Consider the following 21,988-nt stretch of genomic DNA (forward strand, 5'->3'; position numbering starts at 1 on the left):
CATATTATTAACTATTAATATTATAAACGAAAGTTTTTAGGTGTGGATGTTTGTTACTCTTTCATGCAAAAACTACTGAACGGATTATGCTGAAACTTTACAGTAATATAGCTTATGCATCAGAATAACACATAGACTATATTTTTTATTGAAATTTAACGCGGGTAAAACCGCAGGCACGGCTAGTAAGGAATAGTTCGATCAATCCGAGTTGTCAGTATTACACCACACATAGTATTAAAAATAATGTATATTTTGCAGCTATATCACCACCAGTATGCGACCCGAAATGTGGAGAAAATGCACATTGTATATACGGACAATTGAATACATGTAAATGTAATAAAGGCTATACTGGAAATCCGTATATGAATTGTCTGCCACGTAAACAAATTACTTGCGCTAAAGCTACTTGTGGAAGTAACGCTGTCTGTCAACAAACTCGATCACATGTTGAATGTTTATGTCCACCTGGCTATATTGGAAATCCTAACATACAATGTACTGATATAGACGAATGTATTTCTAAACCATGTGCCGAAAATGCCATTTGTATAAATACTCCTGGCAGTTTTAGTTGTATTTGCAAGAGCCGCTACGTTGGTAATCCATATGAATTGTGTTCTCAAGTTTCTATTTCAAAATGTGTAGAAGGTAGCATATGCACATGTTCTCATAATGCAACATGCCCGGATGGATATATTTGTGAAAAGTCCAGGTGTGTAGATGTATGTCAAAAGGTAATGTGTGGACCTAAGTCTCTCTGTGAAGAAGGCATCTGTCATTGCATTCCTGGTCACTCTGGTAATCCGAATGACCTTCAAAGAGGTTGCGTACCCGATAATATCTGCATGGTAGATGGTGACTGTAAAGATTCTGAGATATGTTTCCAAATTGCTAAAAATATTAGAAAATGTGTTGATTCGTGCAGTAAGTTACAATGTGGACCAAATTCTCTTTGTATTGGTGCTAATCATCAGGCTCACTGTATTTGTGCAGAAGGCTATGTAGGACGACCTACTGATATTAAAACAGGATGCCATTTAAAACAAATGGAACCAAATGAAGCAGAATGCACAATAAATAGCGATTGTGCTGAATCATTGGTTTGTGTACCCGTAGATGGATCAATAAATAGATGTTTGGATTTATGTTCGACAATTGCTTGCAGTGCCAATGAGTTATGTCAAGTGGTAGATAATAGTGCACGTTGCGAGTGCAAAGATGGATTTATATGGAATCCTATTAGTTCGAATTGTGAACAACCCTCTACACCGAACTGTGAAATGGATAAGGATTGTGAAGACAGTAAATCATGTCAAAAAGACGTACTAGGCGTAAACAAATGTAAAGACAATTGCTTGCAATTCACATGCCCACAAAATTCAAAATGTATATCAAGAAGTCATAAAAGTCAATGTGAATGTTTACCTGGATTTATAGGAAATCCAAACGACCGTGATGGTTGTATACCCCTAAATAAGAATGAATGTATAGACGACGCGCAATGTAGAGAAAGTGAAATATGTAAAACCGTCGGCAACATAAACAAATGCATACCGGCATGCCATCAGTTGACTTGTGGTCCAAATGCTGTATGTGTCACAAACAATCATGTTGCTAAATGTCAATGTCCATATGGCCCTTTCACTGGAAATCCTAATGATCTTGAGAAAGGATGTCAATCAGTGCCTTGTATTTATAACACAGATTGTTTATCACACGAATTATGTAACCGTATGACTCACACTTGTATTAATGCTTGTAATGAAGATTCGTGTGGCGACAATGCTGTATGTATAGCAGAAAATCATAAAACTACCTGTCAATGTCCGAGTGGATTTAAAGCCGACCCATTACCTGAAGTTAATTGTAGAAAAATGGAAGCTTGCAATCCCAATCCCTGTCATTCCACAGCTATTTGCGAGCCTCGGCTATCGTCATATGTGTGTAAGTGTCCAACAGGCCTAATTGGAGATCCTAATACTAAAGGCTGTCGAACGCAAGGTGAATGCAAGAGCGATCAAGATTGCCCAGCTCAGGCAGCTTGTGCTAATCACCATTGTGTGAATCCATGTGACGGAGCTTGTGGTATTAACTCATTATGTAAAATCGTTGATAGAAAACCAATTTGCTTATGCCCAGATGGTTATGAGAATATAAAAGGTGGGAATGCTTGTAAAAAGAAATTATTAGAATGTAATAATGAGTTTGACTGTGATGGAGATATTTGCTCAAATGGGCAGTGTTTTACAGCTTGTAGAAATTCAAGCCAGTGTGATCCTGGTGAAACTTGTCTAAAAAATTTGTGTATTACACAATGCAGTAAACATATTCAATGCGGTATTGGACAAGCCTGTGTAGTAGGCCAGTGCTTAATTGGTTGTAGAAGTAACGATGATTGCTCTAGTGATGAAGCATGTGTTAACAATAAATGTGTAAATCCATGCCTTGCAACTAGAGTTTGTGGACCTAATGCCATTTGCTCTAGGATTAATCACAATACTATTTGTGAATGTCCTGAAGGCTTCGATGGAACTCCTTCGCCACAACAAGGGTGCGTTCGAAAACCGAGTTCATGTGTCAGGTCATCAGATTGTCCACCAGATCATATGTGTATAGGATTATTATGTCAAGTACCGTGTCGAGATAATTCAGGCTGTGCTATTGGAGAGAAATGTAGTGACAACAAATGCCATAAAATATGTCATTCAAGTAGTAACTGTTTGCATGGAGAACATTGTAGTTCTGGAATATGTATACCTGGTTGTAAAGCAGACTCTGACTGTTTAAACAACCAGGTGTGTAAAACAACAAAATGCCAATGTTTACCAGGATTTGAATTGGTGAATGATGAATGTACTAATATCGATGAATGTATAAATACTCCATGTCACCCCTCCTCTCAATGTATAGATATACCAGGGTCTTATAAATGCGTTTGTCCCACTGGAGCAGTAGGTGATCCATTTAAAACAGGCTGTTTATTGCCAAATCAGTGCAGACGTGATAGTCAATGTGAAAATTCGTTGGCGTGTATAAAAGGAAAATGTATTAATCCTTGTCAAACTAAGACATGTGGCTTAAATGCTGCATGCTCAGTTAATAAACATCAAATTTCTTGTAATTGTGAGAAGGGATACTTGGGCAATCCATTCGACAAGAATATTGGTTGTTTTAAAGTAGAGTGTACAGATAATACTGACTGTTCTGATGATAAATATTGTAATACACGAAGCAATAAATGTTCAGGTAAGTTTTAAATTAAAAATTATGGTTAAAGGTTTTAATACAGACTTATGTTAAAAAAAAGACTAATTTAGTTTCTTTTACAGACAAATGTGAAGAATTGGCATGTAACGGTGGCACTTGCACAATAATTAACCATAGAGCTTCATGTACATGCCCGTCTGGATATGACCTAGTAAAGAATATGTGCGAAGATATTAATGAATGCTTAAATAATCCTTGCCCTCTGAATTCAAATTGTTTTAACACTGCTGGTTCCTATTCATGCACTTGTGTAAATGGAACTGTATTGGATATAATTACTGGCAATTGTAGATTACCAGGAGAATGCTTTTCTGATAATGACTGCTCGGACGACACAAATTGCTTAAATAATTATTGTGTTAATCCATGTGCAAAATTGGATTTATGTGGTGAAAATGCAAATTGTATTGTAACCAAACACAAATCTTTTTGTGAATGTCCTTCCGACAGTTATGGAGATCCACATGTAAAATGTATTAAATTTGAATGTGTGAAAGACACTGACTGTTCTACTCAAGAAGCATGTGTTAATTATAAATGCAAAGATTCGTGCAGTATACCTCGTGCTTGTGGCAGAAATGCTGGTTGCCTTTCAAGAAACCACATTGGACATTGTTCATGTCTACCAGGATATACTGGTGATCCAATTCTCGGATGTGTTCCGATTCAAGAGTGCACGGACGACTCCAGATGTCCATCGGGAACTAAATGCATTGATAATTTATGTACGGGTAAGAAAAACAATATGCTAAATAAGATCATTATACACTATATTATTATAATCAATTGTATACTTCAGTTTAATAAATATAATACTTTTTTGTTACAGGATTGTGTAAAAATTCAAGAGATTGCTTAAGCGATCAAGTTTGCATTCAAGAAACCTGTCGACTTACGTGTAATACCAATACAACATGTCCTAACTTACAATTCTGTTTAAATAGAATTTGTGTCAAAGAACTTCAATGTATGACTAACGATGATTGTGCTGATAACGAACAGTGTTCCATAGGTAGAAACAATATACCGCAGTGCATAAATGTTTGTCAAAAACAACCATGTGGAAGGCAAGCAATCTGTCTTGGTAAAACTCATAAGCCTGTTTGTTCATGTAAAGAAGGATTCTTTGGCGACCCCTTACTAGGTTGTAAAAGAAAACAATGTGACATTGATTCAGACTGTTCAGATGACAAATTATGTGATAACAACATTTGTAAAATTACTTGTCTAGTAGATAAAACCTGCGGCGATAATTCTGTCTGTTCATCAGAGAAACATAAACAAATGTGTTACTGTCAACCTGGATATACTGGTGATCCAGCTAAAGGATGTACAAAGATAAACTGGTGTGAATCTACGTCATGTGGCAATGGAGCTGAATGTAAAAATTCAAGAAATGGTGCTCAATGCATATGTCCTCCGGGGGCTATAGGCGACCCTTATAAAGATGGATGCCATCAAGCACAGGAATGTCGTTTCAATAGGGATTGCCCTAGCGTTGCTCGCTGCACAGTTATCAACAGTATACGAAAATGTACAGGTCAGTAAATGTACTTTTGTTCTTAAAGCATGCGGAATGTTTTGCGAAAGTTTTATAAATGATGAGAATAATAAATATTTTTATTACATTCTGCTGCTGTTTATTATTTAATTTAAGTTTAAACTATCAACAGACGTATGCGAAAATGTTAAATGTGGATTAAATGCGGAATGTATCGCTTCACGGCACACCGGAGTGTGTAAATGCAAGACTGGATATGTCGGAAATGCTGACGTTGAAAAGGGTTGTAGACTTCGAGAAACGTCGTGTACAGAGAAATCAGGCTGCCCTGACGATCATTATTGTCACAAAGGTGTATGCAAAAGTTAGTATTATTTAGTAAACTACATTTTCATAATGATTTATGTGGAAAATGATATGATAAAATGTATTATTATTTGTATATATATGTATATTATTACAGATTAATAATCTAGAATATTGAAATGGTATAAAATAAAGGATCTGCAATCTATCTGATGCTTCACTTATTTCTTTTATGTGAATTCTCAGATTAAGATTACTACACAGACTTTAATAAAGTATGATATTAAAATAAAGAGTGTCATAAGGACAGAAATTGGCTATAATTTATCTTAATTAAACCAGATTGTACAAGAAAAAATAAAAGAAACATCTAGTTAATTATTTTATTTAAAATCATATCGAAATTTGATATTTTCATTTCAATTACTTTTGTTCTAGGTTTATGTTTTGCAGACGAAGAGTGCATTGCCACAGAAAAATGTTTCAATGGACAATGTGTAGATCCATGTCAAGTAGAAAAATCATGTGGTTTGAATGCTTTGTGTCGCTCTGAGCAACATGTAATTCAGTGTAGTTGTCCATATGGTTTTACTGGAAACCAGAACGTGGAATGTGTAAGAAGTGAGTATTATTCATATTTGTTAACTAATAATTATTAAACAATCAAGGTGTTTCTATGATAACAATGCTATTGTTTTATAATTAGTTTATAGTATGTTTATTTTTCTGAGTTAATAGAATGATGTATTGTAATGATAATATTATAAACAACCCCTCATTTGTATTGACTGGATTTGTTAATACATATATATTCCTCGTCTATTTTCAGGTCTATAATAATGAGTAATAACAAATCCAGTCAATACAAATGTGGGGTTATTTAAGTCGTATTTTTTGTTCATTACTATTGTTATTATAGTATTGTAGTATATTTATATTATAATAACCTTAAATTATTTTATATATGTATATACATTTTACTCTGGATTATATCAGACCTACCAATTATTCACCAAAATGTTCATAAAATCGGGCATAGTTTCGGAGGAGTTCTATAATTAACATTGTAATTCAATATTTTTTTATATTACCTATATGTATTTATTTTAGTGCCTAGATTATGTGGATCAGCTGGTGAATGTGAAAATGGACATATGTGTCAAGATTCTATGTGCTTACCTCGATGTAACTTAGATGAAGAGTGTGCTCTAAATGAAAAGTGCTCAAAGGGAGTTTGCTTATGTAGGTATTAAATTATTATATCCACACTTAATTAATCTATTATAAATTATCATTCAACTATGACTATTCAAAAGTGCTTCAATGTAAATTTATTTCAATAAATTATTTTCTATTTTATTCTATATAACATTGTTTCTCTAGTCACGGTTCCGTATGAAGACAGCTCCTTGTCTTTACTATATGACCTGAAAATACCAATAATGTTATAATATACCTTTAATGTATATTTTTTAATAATAATAAATTTTATTGTTGTGCATAGAAAAATATTTACAACAAGGTAATTTTACATAACTATGCTAGACAAAAAAAATTACAGACTGTATGGTTTACCATAATTAATTTTTAACATTATTTTATAAAAAAATATAATTTTATAGTGACATGCAGAGTGGATAATGACTGCTTCCTTGGACATATATGCTTAGAGAATGGTTGCCAATATGGATGCAGACACGACGAAGATTGCGGTCCCGAAGAATCCTGTAGAAATAATTTTTGCCGAAATCCCTGTGCTACTAATATAAATCCATGTGGACCTAATGCTGCTTGTTCTGTGGTAGAACGAAAAGCTGTATGTTCTTGCTTGGAAGAATTAATACCCAATCCGACTCCTAATATTGGATGCGTAAGAGCACCATCTTCTACATGTCATAAACACACTGATTGTACGAATGGTTGGAGATGTGAAGACGATCGTTGTCGACCTGCGTGTACCCTCGACGGATCAGAATGCTTACAAGGTGAAAGATGTCATTATGGAGTATGCAGGTACGCTTGCACATCTGATGATCATTGTTCCGACAATGAAGTGTGTGATGGCAGATTGTGTGTTACTGGATGTAGATCCAATTCCCATTGTCCGAATAATTTAGCCTGTGTATCAGGCCAATGTATAGACCTTTGCACGGAACCTGCTACGTGCGGCGCAAATGCACTATGTACAACTAAGGAACACAAACCAGTGTGTATTTGTCCACCGTCATTAGTTGGGGATCCAAAATCTGTCTGTAGAAGAACTACATTACCTTGTGACTCTAAGAAGAATTGTCCCGAAGGATTTAATTGTTATGGCGATACATGTCATGCCTCTTGTAGAAGGTAAATGGACAAATTTTTAATTTCTGAATTGGGACCAGTTTTATATTTATATATTATATAAATTCCACTTCTATTTCATATAAATTTTCTGTTTTCAGTGATAAAGTTTGCTTATCAAATGAAAAATGTATACGAGGTATCTGTAGAGTAGTGTGTAACAGCGATGATGCCTGTAATGAAGGTCATATTTGTGAAAACCGTATATGCAAACAAGGTTGTCGAGACGACAATGCATGTAACGGTAACCAAGCTTGTCTAAATGGTCAATGTAAAGGCAAGTATTATAATACATATTTTTTTTTAATTTGATGACCATTTATAATTTATTTCTAGGTATTAATAGATTCTTTAACAAATTATTATAGTCTGTTTATTTACATTATTGATCTATTTATTTCCTCAACGATATAAATTTATGTTATCGTTTCTCTAATAATTATGTATTGCATTTTTTTTATACAGATCCGTGCAAAGAACAAGCAATTTGTGGTATTTGCTCCGACTGTAAAGTACTGAATCATCGTGCTCAGTGCAGTTGTTCTAGTAATTACACTGGTAATCCATTAGTAGAATGCAAGAAAAAGAAACTGTTTTGTGATGGATTTTGTCCTTGCGACGAAAGCGGTTATTGTATATCGCTTTGTGAAGAAAACTCAGATTGTTCATGCGGAGAGAACTGTTTCAATGGAGGCTGTAGAGCACAGTGTTCGTCTAGAAATAAATGTCCTGAACGGCAATTATGCATGAAGGGTATGTGCATTCCTGGTTGTATTAGTGACAGAGATTGTGGAGACGATATGTTATGTTCTACAAAATTATGTGTCTCTGCTTGTCGTGAAAACTCGTGTGGTAAAAATGCTTTATGTTTAGCAACTCGACACAGAGCTGTATGTAGTTGTCCTAGTGGATTTTCAGGAGATCCAATAAAAGAATGTAAATTTTACGAATGTCTACAAAATGACGACTGTGGTGCCGATGAAGAGTGCCATGAGGATGGTAAATGCAAAAATGTTTGTGCAAACTCATGTGGAATTAATGCCATTTGTCGTCCTGTAAATAGATCGCCGCAATGTTCTTGTCCACCGAGTTATTTAGGAAATCCAAAAATTGAGTGCTCTAAGCCACCTTCTGGAAGCTGTTTACGTAACCCTTGTGGAGTAAACTCTCGTTGTCGAGATTTAGACGATGGTAGTTATGAGTGCACTTGTCCTTCGGGATGTGCTGGTGATCCTCAAAAACAGTGTTATTGTGGATCTATGGAACCATGCGCTTACAAAGCTTGCGGAATCAACGCACAATGTCGTATAAAACAAAATGGAGAGGCCCAATGTTACTGTCCACGTCATTATCCTAACGGTGATCCGAATATAGAATGTAAGTACCTAACTGTACATATTAAATGATTACTCTTATTATTTATTCTACAAACATTTAACAATTTCCATTATGCCTATTATATATACATCTGAATAGAAAACTGTTGATATGTATCTATATATATATACATATATATGATACATTCAAATTGGAAACATCTTTCTTTTTTACTTATAGAAGATATTTTATTCCCAGGTGCTCAGGAGCGTAGTGTTGTAGATTGTCGTACCACTGGTTGCGGAGTAAACGGTGAATGTTTACGCGAGGGCGCTGAATTTGTATGTCGGTGTATCCCAGGAACAGAAGGTCAGGCTGACATCGAGTGCCACACCAGTGAGTATACACTGTATAAACTGTCTCAACGCTCTCATTCGTCTTGACACCGTGTAAAAATGCACCATGGTTTATATAAAAATATATATTAGGATCACCACAATATGGACCTTTAGATATAAGATACAGGTTCTATTTCAAATATACGATTTGACGAAGTTGCAGGTCCACACTTTTTTGTAAATACAAATGGTTGTGTGTAGTAATAACTAAGATTATAAATAGGTGCGGGAGTTTTTTTATAAATTTGGTTTCTTTATTAGCAACACCTTTCTATCATCTATTAGTCAATATACCTATAAATTTAGAGGATATGGGTTCGAGAGAATATATAACTTTTCAACAATTCTAAAAATGAAAACAAAGTAATTTTACTGGATATATTTAATAGAGTACAAATATGTTTGGTAAATATGCGGAAATTTAACATATTTGTACCTGTGTTCTTATATATTGTTTTTTTGTTAATATTAGTGGAAGCATTCTCACCGTTCGTGCTTAAATTTATGAATCAAAGAATCAGTAACATTTATTCGGCTTCATGTACATATCGCTTGTATTATATTTCGTTATATACATTTTCTGATCATAAACTATCAGTTTCAAAAAGCATGCACTGTCTCGTGAGAAAGTTTCCTCTTCGCGGCTTAAGGTACCGCTCTTTCGACTCTGCTTTCTTCTTTCACATCTTCCTAGGTATCGAATGCACCAGTGATAAGGACTGTCCTGTAGACAAAGCGTGTTTAAGCTTACATTGCGTGGACCCCTGTACGGTGCGCGGCGTATGCGGTGAAGATGCGCTGTGTGTACCTCTCATGCACCGGGCGCAGTGTTCATGTCCGCAGTGTTACGTGGGACAACCCCGACTTACGTGTCGCCTGGACCCGACCTGCAAGCCAAGTGCTGACTTCAATACAACATTTACTTGTTCGGAGAGTAAGCCTTGTCCATCAAAATTGGCTTGCGATTATAATACTAATCAATGCCGTAATCCTTGTTTGGGCTTTAAAAATTGTCGAAGAAACCAGAAGTGCGAAGTACGGAATCATACACCTGTATGTGTTTGTCGCAATGGATTCGCATTGAATGAGAAAGGAGAATTAACATGTGCACCAGAGCAAGCCGAATGTACTAGAGATGAACAATGTCCCTCAAATGCGGCTTGCCGCAATTCCATGTGTGTGAATCCGTGTTTAGCGTCTAGAGATTCTATATGTCCAAAAGGAAAACAATGTGAAGTGTTGGAGCACCGGGCCATTTGCGTATGTGTTGAAGATTGTCACCCGACAGTTTCGATATGCTTGACTGATAACGGTTGCCCGCATAACCTAGCCTGTAGAGATTTTCAATGCAAAGATCCTTGTAAAGATGCATGTGGTGGTGCTCCCTGTTCCATAGAAGATCATCATCCAGTATGCAAGTTCTGTCCTACTGGATTTACACATGACGAAAAACATGGCTGTATAAAAGGTAATTTCACCTTGAGCAAAAAATTTAAAATATTATTATTGTATACTATTTAATATATTAGCATACATAAGGTCCTTAATAATCTTTTTGTTGTTCTTCATATTACAGGAAATGTTGATATTTTCTACTTTATGACTTCATGCAGTTCTTTCGCTGTACTATTCTGTTTCTAGCATGATCATATTTATCTTTTTCCACAGTTCTTCTATATCAGGTAGTTTTAGCACGGTATCAAATATTTGTGTAAATACATTATACATATCTTTGTAGATAATAACTTCACATAAACATTTTGGTGGTGGTAATGCTTATTTACTTGACATCTAATGCTTCAAGTGCTTTGGCATTAATACATAATGCAACAAAACTGCCACGAGACAGAGTTTGCAAAACACAAATTAAAATGCCTTCTATATTTTATTAAGTTCACACTTATACTACATATACATATTTACAAAAAAATATTTGTAGGTACCTTCTAACCTCTAGTTTTTCGCTGTAATAAGTTTAAGTATTTTAAAATTTTGAAATTATAACTGTTTATAATGACTGTTCATTTGACTGGTATTTTTCAATGTATTTATTTTATTCAAATTTTAATATTCCTCTTTTATTATATTGTATTTTTATTTTATAAGTAAAACTTTAAATATACTGTGAGTTATAGATACAGGTACCATATATAAAGAAGTCTCTTCTGTAACGGTCATTGTTGACATCATATTTACATGTTTTTGTTTCTATACAGCGTTACAATGCAGTGCACATGAGCAGTGTGCAGTTGAGCTGGCGTGTATGAGCGGTCGCTGTGCAGACCCATGCTCGGGGGGCGGTCCCTGTGCACCGTTACAGCATTGTGCCGTCGTTGACCACCAGCCTGTTTGTTCCAAGGGTATATATCATTATATATGATAAAATTTTCCAGGCCTATTTTTTTCGATCTCGCAATATTCTCGTAAATACGATTTAAGTAAGTTTGAACCTTTCGTGTCATGAACATTGCAAAAGTTCTGTGGATAAATCATAATTACTACAAGATAATTTTGTTGGTTGCAATGGTTTGCGATCACAAATTAATATTCCATTACTACATTACGTTATTTATAGGGAAACCTATGTATACTCAGTTGCTGGAAATTTATAGTCAAACCACATAGACATTACGTATATCTATGTAGTATACATCTAATAAATTATTAGCATTACATTTATTAGCATTAACAAATAATAATATGCAATATTAATATTCCATATTATTATTTGATATTAGCTGACCTCACAGACGCGGTACTGTCTTAGCTCTAGGCAAGCAAACATAATATCACCTCTGCGCATTGTATACAGTACATTAAAGAAAACTTAAAGATAATAGTAACTTTTCTAATATTCCGCGCAATTTTTATTTTTCCCTTTTATAACAATCTACTCCTGATACAACAATCACAATAAAAAAAAATAGCAAAATTAGTCCAGCCGTTCACGCGTGATGCCATGACTGAGGGAAATAGTGATACATTTATACATAAATTTATGTAAATATATACATAATTATATACAGTACATAAATACATATTATTAATATCTACTTTATAAATTATATTTAATTATTAGTGTGCCAATGTCAATCGTCATCGGACTGCGCGAGATACCCCAATACATATTGTGATGGCTGCGCATGCATTCAAGGTAATGTAGATAGAATCATACCTATACGCAATTAATTAGAACCTAACAATAAATATAATCATTACGTAGTTTTCTCCTACCATATGGTAAATGGCGAATAAAAATAGTTTATAGACGCTTGAAAAACTAGTTTGAGGATTATAAAAAAATTAAGTAACAAAACCGGAAACTGACATATTTTATGTTATATTGTAAGAACGGCAAAAAGGTATTACTTCGAATGATTCGTACCTAATTGAATATTACCATTTAGGAAAACAACCAACCACAAACTGTGCACACTGTCGACCTGGAGTACCTTGCGATCCCTTTTCCGGTGCCTGCATGGAAAGTAAGTACCTTATTTAATGAAATACAATGAATCTGGTTATCTAATTATTGAACTATTAATTATAACTAATAACAATGTTTTAAAATTTTCTAACTACATAATTGTGGTAAATATACAAATATTTGATGAGTCTCGTATTTGTATATATACTCTTGCACACCTTTTTCATGTATTGTGAACATCTACTATATATGCTAGCAAGTTCACAGCTATTATTTAATGTGAATAGCAAAACTAACTCCAGATGAACTGGTTATTGCTATAATTTTAGTGTACCATTTGTCCGATAAAACGCCACAAAGTACTGGCCAAGATATCACGGCAGACCCGACCGACAAAACAATGCAAATACCTATATTTTTATTACTTATAATATGTGAAATTACTGTATTTGTTTGGAATCTTTTGGGGGAAATGTCTTTTCATACGATCTAAATTATTATTTTCGTATATACATATATATATATATATATATATATATATATATGAAGCATTATACAATATAATGCATACTTCAGCTTATGGATTAGTACTTCGCTTTATATAATTTTAAGCACATATAAGGAATCTGTTTTTATGGGTTGAATACGATGTTTCTGTTGTCTTATTTTATTGAATCACCAATTTCTGTTAAATTACGCAGAAATATTAATTTTCATCTCTGCTCGAGCTTAAATATACATATATATTATTCTTAAATCATATTATATCACTATCGCCTACTTGTATAATAACGTATAAGTTAAAATTCCTTGTACACATTGTAAAGTATGTATGCCTATTTAGTAAATAGCTTATGAATACTAGCAAGGTGTAGACATATTACAGACAAATATAAAAACAAACACAATAAATGTTTTAAATTTTATTTTTAGTAGTTTAATATTTGCTATTTTTTTTATGTTCTATCGAGGAATATATAGCATTGTTTTCTTCTTAGAAATAGTATTTTTATTAACTATATTGTTATTGCATTCCTATTAACAGATGATGGATCTAAAAATATTTCACTAACAGACATCCACTATGAACGTTCTACAACTCCGACTATATCCGAAACAAAATACGAAACTGACGTGACTTTAACTAATAACTATGAATTTAAAATAATTGATAGTGATAAATCTACAGACAGTAATTTTGAATTTGATTTATCTAGTACAATTAATACAGGTAACCTTATTACTGATAACTATCGTGATGAGATAAGTACTAATAAACCCAAAGTATCAATAACAAGCATAGATAATTTACAAATCAAAAATACTGATGAAACTGATACGTTTACTACTACAGCTATATTTGATACTGTTCTAAATACAGTAACAACTGAACCGATCACAAGTTATGTAGATTATTCTGAAGACATGCAAAATATAGAAAAGTCTGAAAGTGCAACGCTAACTACAAAGTTACATGAAAGTATGACAACCCTATATAGAGACTCTTTTGACAATCAAGAAACATTAACATCAACCTATGGTCCTAAGCAGATACTGGTACAAAATGTAAGTGAGACTATTCCTGAAAACACATTATATACTTCCACTAATAATCCGCTATACAGTATAGTAGAAAATACCTCTTATCAAAAGGAAATAACATCTAGTTTTGTCAATGAAAATAACATTGAAAGTTCTACTAAAGCTACTTTTAATAATATCAAAAGGGATCCTATGAATACTGATGAACTTGTACAAAGTAGCAGTACTATTCATGCAGAAAGTACTATTAAACCATTTGTTACAATATATCCAGACACTAACGATTCTTCAACTATATTCATTGAGAATAAAAATACAAAAACACCTGAAAATCAAAGGCAGTTAAATAATAATTTCACAAAGTTAATACCAACGGAAAGCAAATCGCATATAAAACCAAATTTAATTTCTGATTCAAAGGTAAATTCTACATTATCGAGTGAACATAAAGTTACAGAAGTTACCGATTTTAATTCTATCGAAACGAATTCTGAAACTTCAACAGAAATAACAACGGCGGTAAACAATAAATACACATCGTCCAATATATTGGATATAAAATCTGAAACAGCAATGGATTCTATTACAGATATGCAGTCTGTAACTCCAAAAATACATAAAAATACTACAAATAGTGCTACAGATGTTCTCCTGGATTCTACAACCCTTATGCCATCTACAGAAAATACAGAAAGTAGAGCTAGTTCAGAAATTACCTCAGTGATCCAAAAGAGTATTGCAACAGAAAATATAATATCCACAAAATCAGCACAATTTGAAGAAAATGTTTCATTCGCTACGTATAATCCATTATTTAACGATGAAAAGTCAACAAAACCAGTAGACATTATTTTATCTACAACTGACACTATGGGACCGGAAACTACATATTCAAATATTAAAGATAAAGATACAACTGAACTAGACCCGACAAATAGATTTGATCAATTCGAAATGTTTACGACTAAATCTGCTGATACTAAAACTGACGACTCTTCAGAAATAATTTTAGAAGTAACAACACCCTCTTATACCTTAAAGGAAAATATAAACGAATATCATACTACCCCAAATTTTAATTCCTTAGAGAAAACAACATTTCCTTTAATTTTGTCTAATACTATTACAAATACTGACTCTACGAGTTCATTAAAAATTCAGGATTCAGATACTACAGATGTCAAAATTACTGTAACTTCAACTACAATACCTTCTGAAGAATCGGATTATCGTGTATCCACAATAAAATATTCAGAAACTACGAATACAATATTGTCTAGTACCACTACTACTATATTAGATTCAATAAATGAATCTACTGAAAAATACCCATTTTTTCCTAATCCAACTTCTAATAATAATGATATCACAAATGAGATTACAATGGCAGCTACTGATTCGAATAAAGAAGATACATACATACCTGTTACAGGTACAACTTTTGAGTACAATTTACATACCACTAGCAAAACTAGCAGCAAAGATGATACGTTTGAAGATATTAGTCCAATAACTAAACAAAGTACAGAAATTACATCTGATATGCCTACAAAATATCAAATAATTACAGAAACTATTCCAGCCACTCAAAATGAATATACGGAAACTAAATGGAAAGATATTTATAGTCACATGGAAACCACAACAGTATTCACAGATATAGATAGAGATACTATTCCTCAAGAAAATTCGGCAACTACCACTATAAATTTAGAACTATTTGTAAGTACAACTCCTAGAATTTACTTCAATCCAGCCTCTACTACCCAAGAAACTGTGTTTGACGCTACTACATCAACTTCTGAGAACTCTAATAATATTATCACATCTCAAACTGTAAATACAAATAGAGATATTAAAAATTATCAAAGTACAGTACAAAATGATTATTACACTTATTCCTCGCATGAAATATTCACTCATGAATTGAAACCACAGGACTCTGCACTTGCTACAGCTTATCCTGCTACAAATCCGGAAAGTATTACACATAATGCAATTACGAAACCTTTCAAGATTTCTAAAGAAGAAGTTATTCATGATACGAGAACGACGGTGTCATATAAAAACATAGAAAATACTATCACATCTACACCAAGTAGTACACAAACAATTGATGAATATCATTCAACTAAGGTATTTACCGATTATGCTAATATTCCAGGTACAAATTTTGTAGATATTTTTTTTAATAAATCAGATAAAGTTCCAACTACTACAATTATTGAAAATGAAAGTGAATTCAACGAACGCACAGAAACAAGTCCTATATCTACAAGTTATACTGAAAATATAAACATGACATATGAATTAATAACGCCACCAATTATTCAAAATTTTGATGAAAAGTTTTATGAAACCACAAGGGAAAGTCAAGATAATGTGTTATCTATTACAACAGAGCATGATATGATAATAATGGATGAAACTACACAAATTATATTTTCAGAGCCTTCATTAAATAATGAAGATAGTAAACTTAAAAACAATGTCACTACAACTGAAGTAGTAACAGAATTTGCAGACACGACTAATCATACTATTAAACCCGACGAAATAATAGAGATAGAAAAAACTGCAATGACAATGCCTGAAAAAGCAAACGATGTAACAGAGAATTATTTTAAAAATACTGTATTAAATTTCGATCTATCATACAATGATTCAACGCGTGGTGATATACCCATTATTTTAAATGAAACTTCATCTACAATGCTCACTAACGCAAATAATTCATATGACGATATGAGTCTTGTAATAACCGAAAACAATCTAGAAGATAAAAGTTCTACACAATTTCCTAATCTCACATCTGAATATACCACGCATCATCAAATAAACGATACAACTCAAACTATTAAAATCATAGATACAACTGTAAACTATGACACCACGTTATATGAAACTACAACGTTCAAAACATTGTATTTGTCGGAGAATAATTTGTACGACAGAAATAAAAATAGAAACAGTGCAAATACAACAGAAGAATCTTTTACATCTCATAATTTTATTACCAGTACTCCATTCATAAACCTATTGTCAACGCATGAGACATTTAAAGGAAATGAACCTAACAACCATTCCAAATCAATATTAAGTAATGTTAAGAAAACGGAAAGTACTATTGACGTGAATAATCCTACTTCAACATCTAAAATATCTTTCGACTCGACTACAACAACAGAAAAAGAAATAACTTTATTTAAAGTAGAGGATCAAGCAGAATTATACACCACCGATACCTTTATAAGTCCATTTACAGATACATTAGAGACAACTGAAGTTCAGACTTCTAAAATAATAAATAAAGATATAACTCAAGATGATAATATATCAATAAAATCTATAGAGATAGTTAATGTTGATGAAGCGATATATCGTGATATTTTACAAACAAGTACTAAAGCTGTTAATGGATTAGGTGATAGTACTAAATTAATAAATACAGAAATTACTGATAGGAGTAGGGATAGTGCGACCATCACCAAAGATGAAATTTTATTATCGGAAAGAACTACAACTATCTTTACTGGAAATCCAACATATGATATATCTTTTCCTGTTAAATCACATCAAAGTGCTTATACTAATAAAATATTAGAAGAGACAACTGAATCGATTAGAAAACATGAAACTTCAACTGATACATTTTTAAAGACAGAAATTACTGAAATAATTGCTAATACCGTAACACCATTACGTAATCGTCTACAAACTGTAAACACATTTCCAAATACATTGTCTCCGCTCAATTCTAAAACAATTACAACTAATTACGATTTACTTACTACGACAGACGTAACCACAAAATATGATACAACGATTAATCAAAAAATTGAAAGTTTTACTGAAACTAATGACGTTAAATCACTAGTAACTATGGACGCCAACTATTCTTTTTCTTCAGAGAACAGCTTGTATGATGAAAATATATACGATAAAAAAAATAAAATAACTTCTGTAACAACCACAAGTGATTTCGAAAACATATTAGATGAAGTGGTATATACGACAAGCTCGCCTAACACAGATACCACGACGAATTTAAACCTACCTACCACAGTGTTCATGAATACGCAGGAACATCAAACAACTACAAATAAAGTCTTTACCACGTCACCTAAAACTCCAGATTCCGATACAAACTCTGGCCAAGAAACTACAAAAAATCCTTTGCAACAAAATAATACCAACAATAGTGAATCTACTGCTATTCTAAATTACGCAAAGGCAAATATAAATAAATTTAATGACTTTCAAACAAAATCAACTGAAAGTTTAACTGCAAAATCTGATGAAAGCTATGAGAATCGTGACGAGGGTTTTGAAATATCCACGAAAATGACTTCAAATACAGCAAAAAGTGACATTACTAGTCGAGAAAAAGATTTTACAAATCAGTTTACCATATCCTTAACTCCTTATGTGTTAGAAATAAGCACAGAAAGTTACGAAACAGTAGTAACTACAGATACTGAAATAACTCAACCTGACAACAAAAACATTTTAGATACAACTACAAGTGTACCTGGAGTCATAGTTACAGAACTTAGTATACCGCAAATGAATTCTGCCGAATCTGATACTGGTGGTATCAATTTTGAGTCTACTGTAGATAATATAGTAACGTTACCTCCAGAAATTACTACAGCATCAAATGCCGTTTTTCCTAATGTTGTTACGAAAACAGTAGAAAGTGACGTAACAACAGTGACAAATAATGTACATGTCGAATTAACAACATCAATAATACCATTATCAAACACAATAACGACAGTCTCGTCCAAAGAAGATTTAAACACAGGAAATTCGTATAAAACATCATCTATTCAAGAATTGGATATGAGTACTAATTTAAACACTGATTTTTATATAGATACCACACCCTATCCTATATCATCAGTTGATATAATTTCTACTACGTCATCGGTAAATAAGTATAATTTTTCCACGACTTCCCCTAATTTAAGTACGTCTACAGAAAATTTATCGTCACGAAGGAAAGATATTGACATACCCGCTTGGACTGATTCTACACTTATGACTGACACAATACTGGTGACTAGTAACCCTAACATAGACGCGAACTTTACAATCGAATGTAAAAACAACTCACAATGTCCGACTGACAAAGCGTGCCTGACCGGAGTATGCCGGAATCCATGTGAAGCGGAGCAGAATCAGTGTGCAAAGAATACGCCCTGTAAAATTGTCAACCACGCCGCTGTTTGTTTATGTGATGAGGCCGCTGGGGACTTCTGTATACGAGGTATAATTTTACGGATTTCTATAACCATATTATTGGTTAAATTATAAAGAAAAATGTTTAATAACAAATTCGACTTTACAATTATTCTTGAAAGTGAAAATATCTATTAAGACATACGTTTTATCGGACAAATGAGTACTTATCTAATAATTTTGTAAATACACCGTTAATAACAATATTTCAAAATTGTAACATTGTAACATAATTTTATTTGTAACATAACACTAATATATTATTAACATATAACATACTAGAATCACCTGGAACACTTAAGAAACCAGAACCCTGTCAGTCAGATCGGGACTGTATAGAAACTGAGGCTTGTTTCATGGGATTATGTCATAACCCCTGCGAAATAGACAATGTATGTGGTGTTGGTGCCAATTGCCATCCAGTTAAACAAAGGCCAATGTGTTCATGTCCAGCGGGACAAGACGGAGACCCTGCTGTTAAATGTTCGCCCAAAATATGTAAGCTCTAACTGTTCGTTTGATAAGTAATTTAATAATGCCATAACGAAAAGTATAATTTTATTTTAATGGTATTGATTACGTATAGGTACATATATAGTATGTTCTAAAAGTAAGGAATTTTTTAAAGTTTCGCGGACCATGTACGTTCGATTATTGAAGTTTGTTGTTGTTGTTATATTATATTTAGTATTTTTGACAGATTAAAAGTTCCATTTAGACAATTGGGATTTGGCTTCGACGTCATAACCATATACCCATGTGGCCTTATAGAGCGAATGAGAATCATCACTGTAGTCATTCAAGAGCTTCTGAGCTATACACATGCGACGATTCTTCTGATCAACAAAAATTACTTGCCTTCCTATATAATCCTTAATATGCCGTCCTATTTTGTCGTGTTAAGTAATTTTTCGAATGTTTCGGGCATAAGATGTGTTTCAGCGATGTTTGTTCCGAAACTTCTGAATGTTGATCAGAAGAATCGTCGCATGTGTATAGCTCAGAAGCTCTTGAATGACTACAGTGATGATTCTCATTCGCTCTTTTTATGTGTTATAAACGAACTAAGTATGACATGTACTTCTGTAAAAACTGCATATGTGTTCTAATACAATAACAACAAAAATTAGATTATTAAACAGAATCTAATTTAAATACATTGCCCGCGCAACTTGAAAAGTCACTTTACTTTTTGAACACATCTCATACAATTTAACAAAATTAACAAAATGGACAAGCAATTTTCAATAGTTTATGTCATTATGTATATATGTTTTTTTGTATATATTATATTTAAATCATTAAAAAGGAGAGGTACTAGCCTGCCTGTACTATGTATGTGTATCGGGAAGGCTTTTAATTGAGAAGGCGATTTTATATAATGCAAGTTATTGCAGCGTATGAAGTAAGAGAGGTGTGCATATAGCATACCTTGAGCATTCGATTCTCTCTGCCTATCTCATATAGGATGTAGATATATATATAGAAATATATATAAAAAGATCACTTCTAAATTTTTGTATAGCGTATGTAAAAACACGACTTTTTGCACTTTTTCTTTGTATAATACAATACAATACTTATAACTTTTTACTCAGCTGGTTGTACTCGCAATGAAGATTGTGACTTAACTGAGGCTTGTATAAATAATGCATGCCAACACCCATGTGCCATACACAATCCATGTGCACCCAATGCCGTCTGTATAAATACAAAGCATGGTTCAGATTGTAGCTGCGCCGAAGGATTCAATGGAAATGGATATGTGGGCTGTGTACCAGGTAAGCCAGTCAACTATTATTATAGAATATCATAATAAGTACTTCAAATTTAGCAGGTTATCAATTACATTTATCACATTTTATTTTTAGTAGCCAATTCAGGATCAGTATGTCAATATAATGAAGATTGTCCACCTAATTTACTTTGTGATAGACTCAATAGAGTATGCATAAATCCGTGCGCAGTAGATAGTTGTGGAGACAATGCTGAGTGTATAACTGTAAACCACGAAATTCAATGTAAATGTTATGCCGGCTTTACTGGAAATGCATATTTAGAATGTTTCCAAGGTAAGTAACAGCATCATTACATTATTAAAAATTATTTATAGTATTTGATACTTCAATTTATAACTACTGCGTCTTGGCGAAATACCCTAAAATCGGGGTGAATGCTATACCACAAGAGGAAAAAAAACTACTGCGTCAAAACAGATATACCCATATACTGGCATAGCTGCTGGTATGTGAGCGTCTATGGGATAACTTATTAGCACACCACTTTACTTCGGATGGTCGTGGTTTCGATTCCTTGTACGGTAGTAACATTTGTATTCATGAGTATGTTTGTTTGTATCTTGCCTTTTTTATGTATATTACGTATGTATTCATAAAAAAAGTGTATCTATGTATTTATATCAGTTGTCCTGAAATATTATTAAATTGTAAAAAAGCTAGTGATTTAAATATTGTTATTTTTTTACAAAAAAAAGCAATTAAATTTGCTGATTATATTCGCTATTTTATTTGTTAGGTAAACAACAACCGCGTTAATATATACTGCAGTCTACACACAGACTAATCCGTCTTAGTGTGATTACACTAATATACAAGAGCGCTGTATATTACGGGTTATTAA

At 33.1% G+C, this 21,988-nt stretch overlaps 1 protein-coding gene across 1 annotated transcript in view; it reads left to right on the forward strand.

The window, feature by feature from the left end:
- LOC131848470 (uncharacterized) overlaps nucleotides 1-21,988 on the forward strand; it is a 95,139-nt gene that overhangs the window by 8,052 nt on the left and 65,099 nt on the right. Inside the window, exons 13-29 of the mRNA XM_059198347.1 lie at nucleotides 262-3,252; nucleotides 3,336-4,004; nucleotides 4,103-4,813; nucleotides 4,947-5,138; nucleotides 5,519-5,701; nucleotides 6,191-6,322; nucleotides 6,703-7,423; nucleotides 7,522-7,697; nucleotides 7,886-8,797; nucleotides 8,996-9,133; nucleotides 9,830-10,603; nucleotides 11,352-11,495; nucleotides 12,215-12,289; nucleotides 12,543-12,620; nucleotides 19,631-19,846; nucleotides 20,947-21,129; nucleotides 21,220-21,420. Coding sequence (XP_059054330.1) covers nucleotides 262-3,252; nucleotides 3,336-4,004; nucleotides 4,103-4,813; nucleotides 4,947-5,138; nucleotides 5,519-5,701; nucleotides 6,191-6,322; nucleotides 6,703-7,423; nucleotides 7,522-7,697; nucleotides 7,886-8,797; nucleotides 8,996-9,133; nucleotides 9,830-10,603; nucleotides 11,352-11,495; nucleotides 12,215-12,289; nucleotides 12,543-12,620; nucleotides 19,631-19,846; nucleotides 20,947-21,129; nucleotides 21,220-21,420 — 8,496 coding nt within the window. The remainder of the gene's footprint in view (nucleotides 1-261; nucleotides 3,253-3,335; nucleotides 4,005-4,102; nucleotides 4,814-4,946; nucleotides 5,139-5,518; nucleotides 5,702-6,190; nucleotides 6,323-6,702; nucleotides 7,424-7,521; nucleotides 7,698-7,885; nucleotides 8,798-8,995; nucleotides 9,134-9,829; nucleotides 10,604-11,351; nucleotides 11,496-12,214; nucleotides 12,290-12,542; nucleotides 12,621-19,630; nucleotides 19,847-20,946; nucleotides 21,130-21,219; nucleotides 21,421-21,988) is intronic.

This window comes from Achroia grisella, unplaced genomic scaffold (genome assembly GCF_030625045.1).
Source record: "Achroia grisella isolate CSIRO2021 unplaced genomic scaffold, CSIRO_AGI_Agris_v1 utg558, whole genome shotgun sequence".
Classification (NCBI taxonomy): Eukaryota; Metazoa; Arthropoda; class Insecta; order Lepidoptera; family Pyralidae; genus Achroia; species Achroia grisella.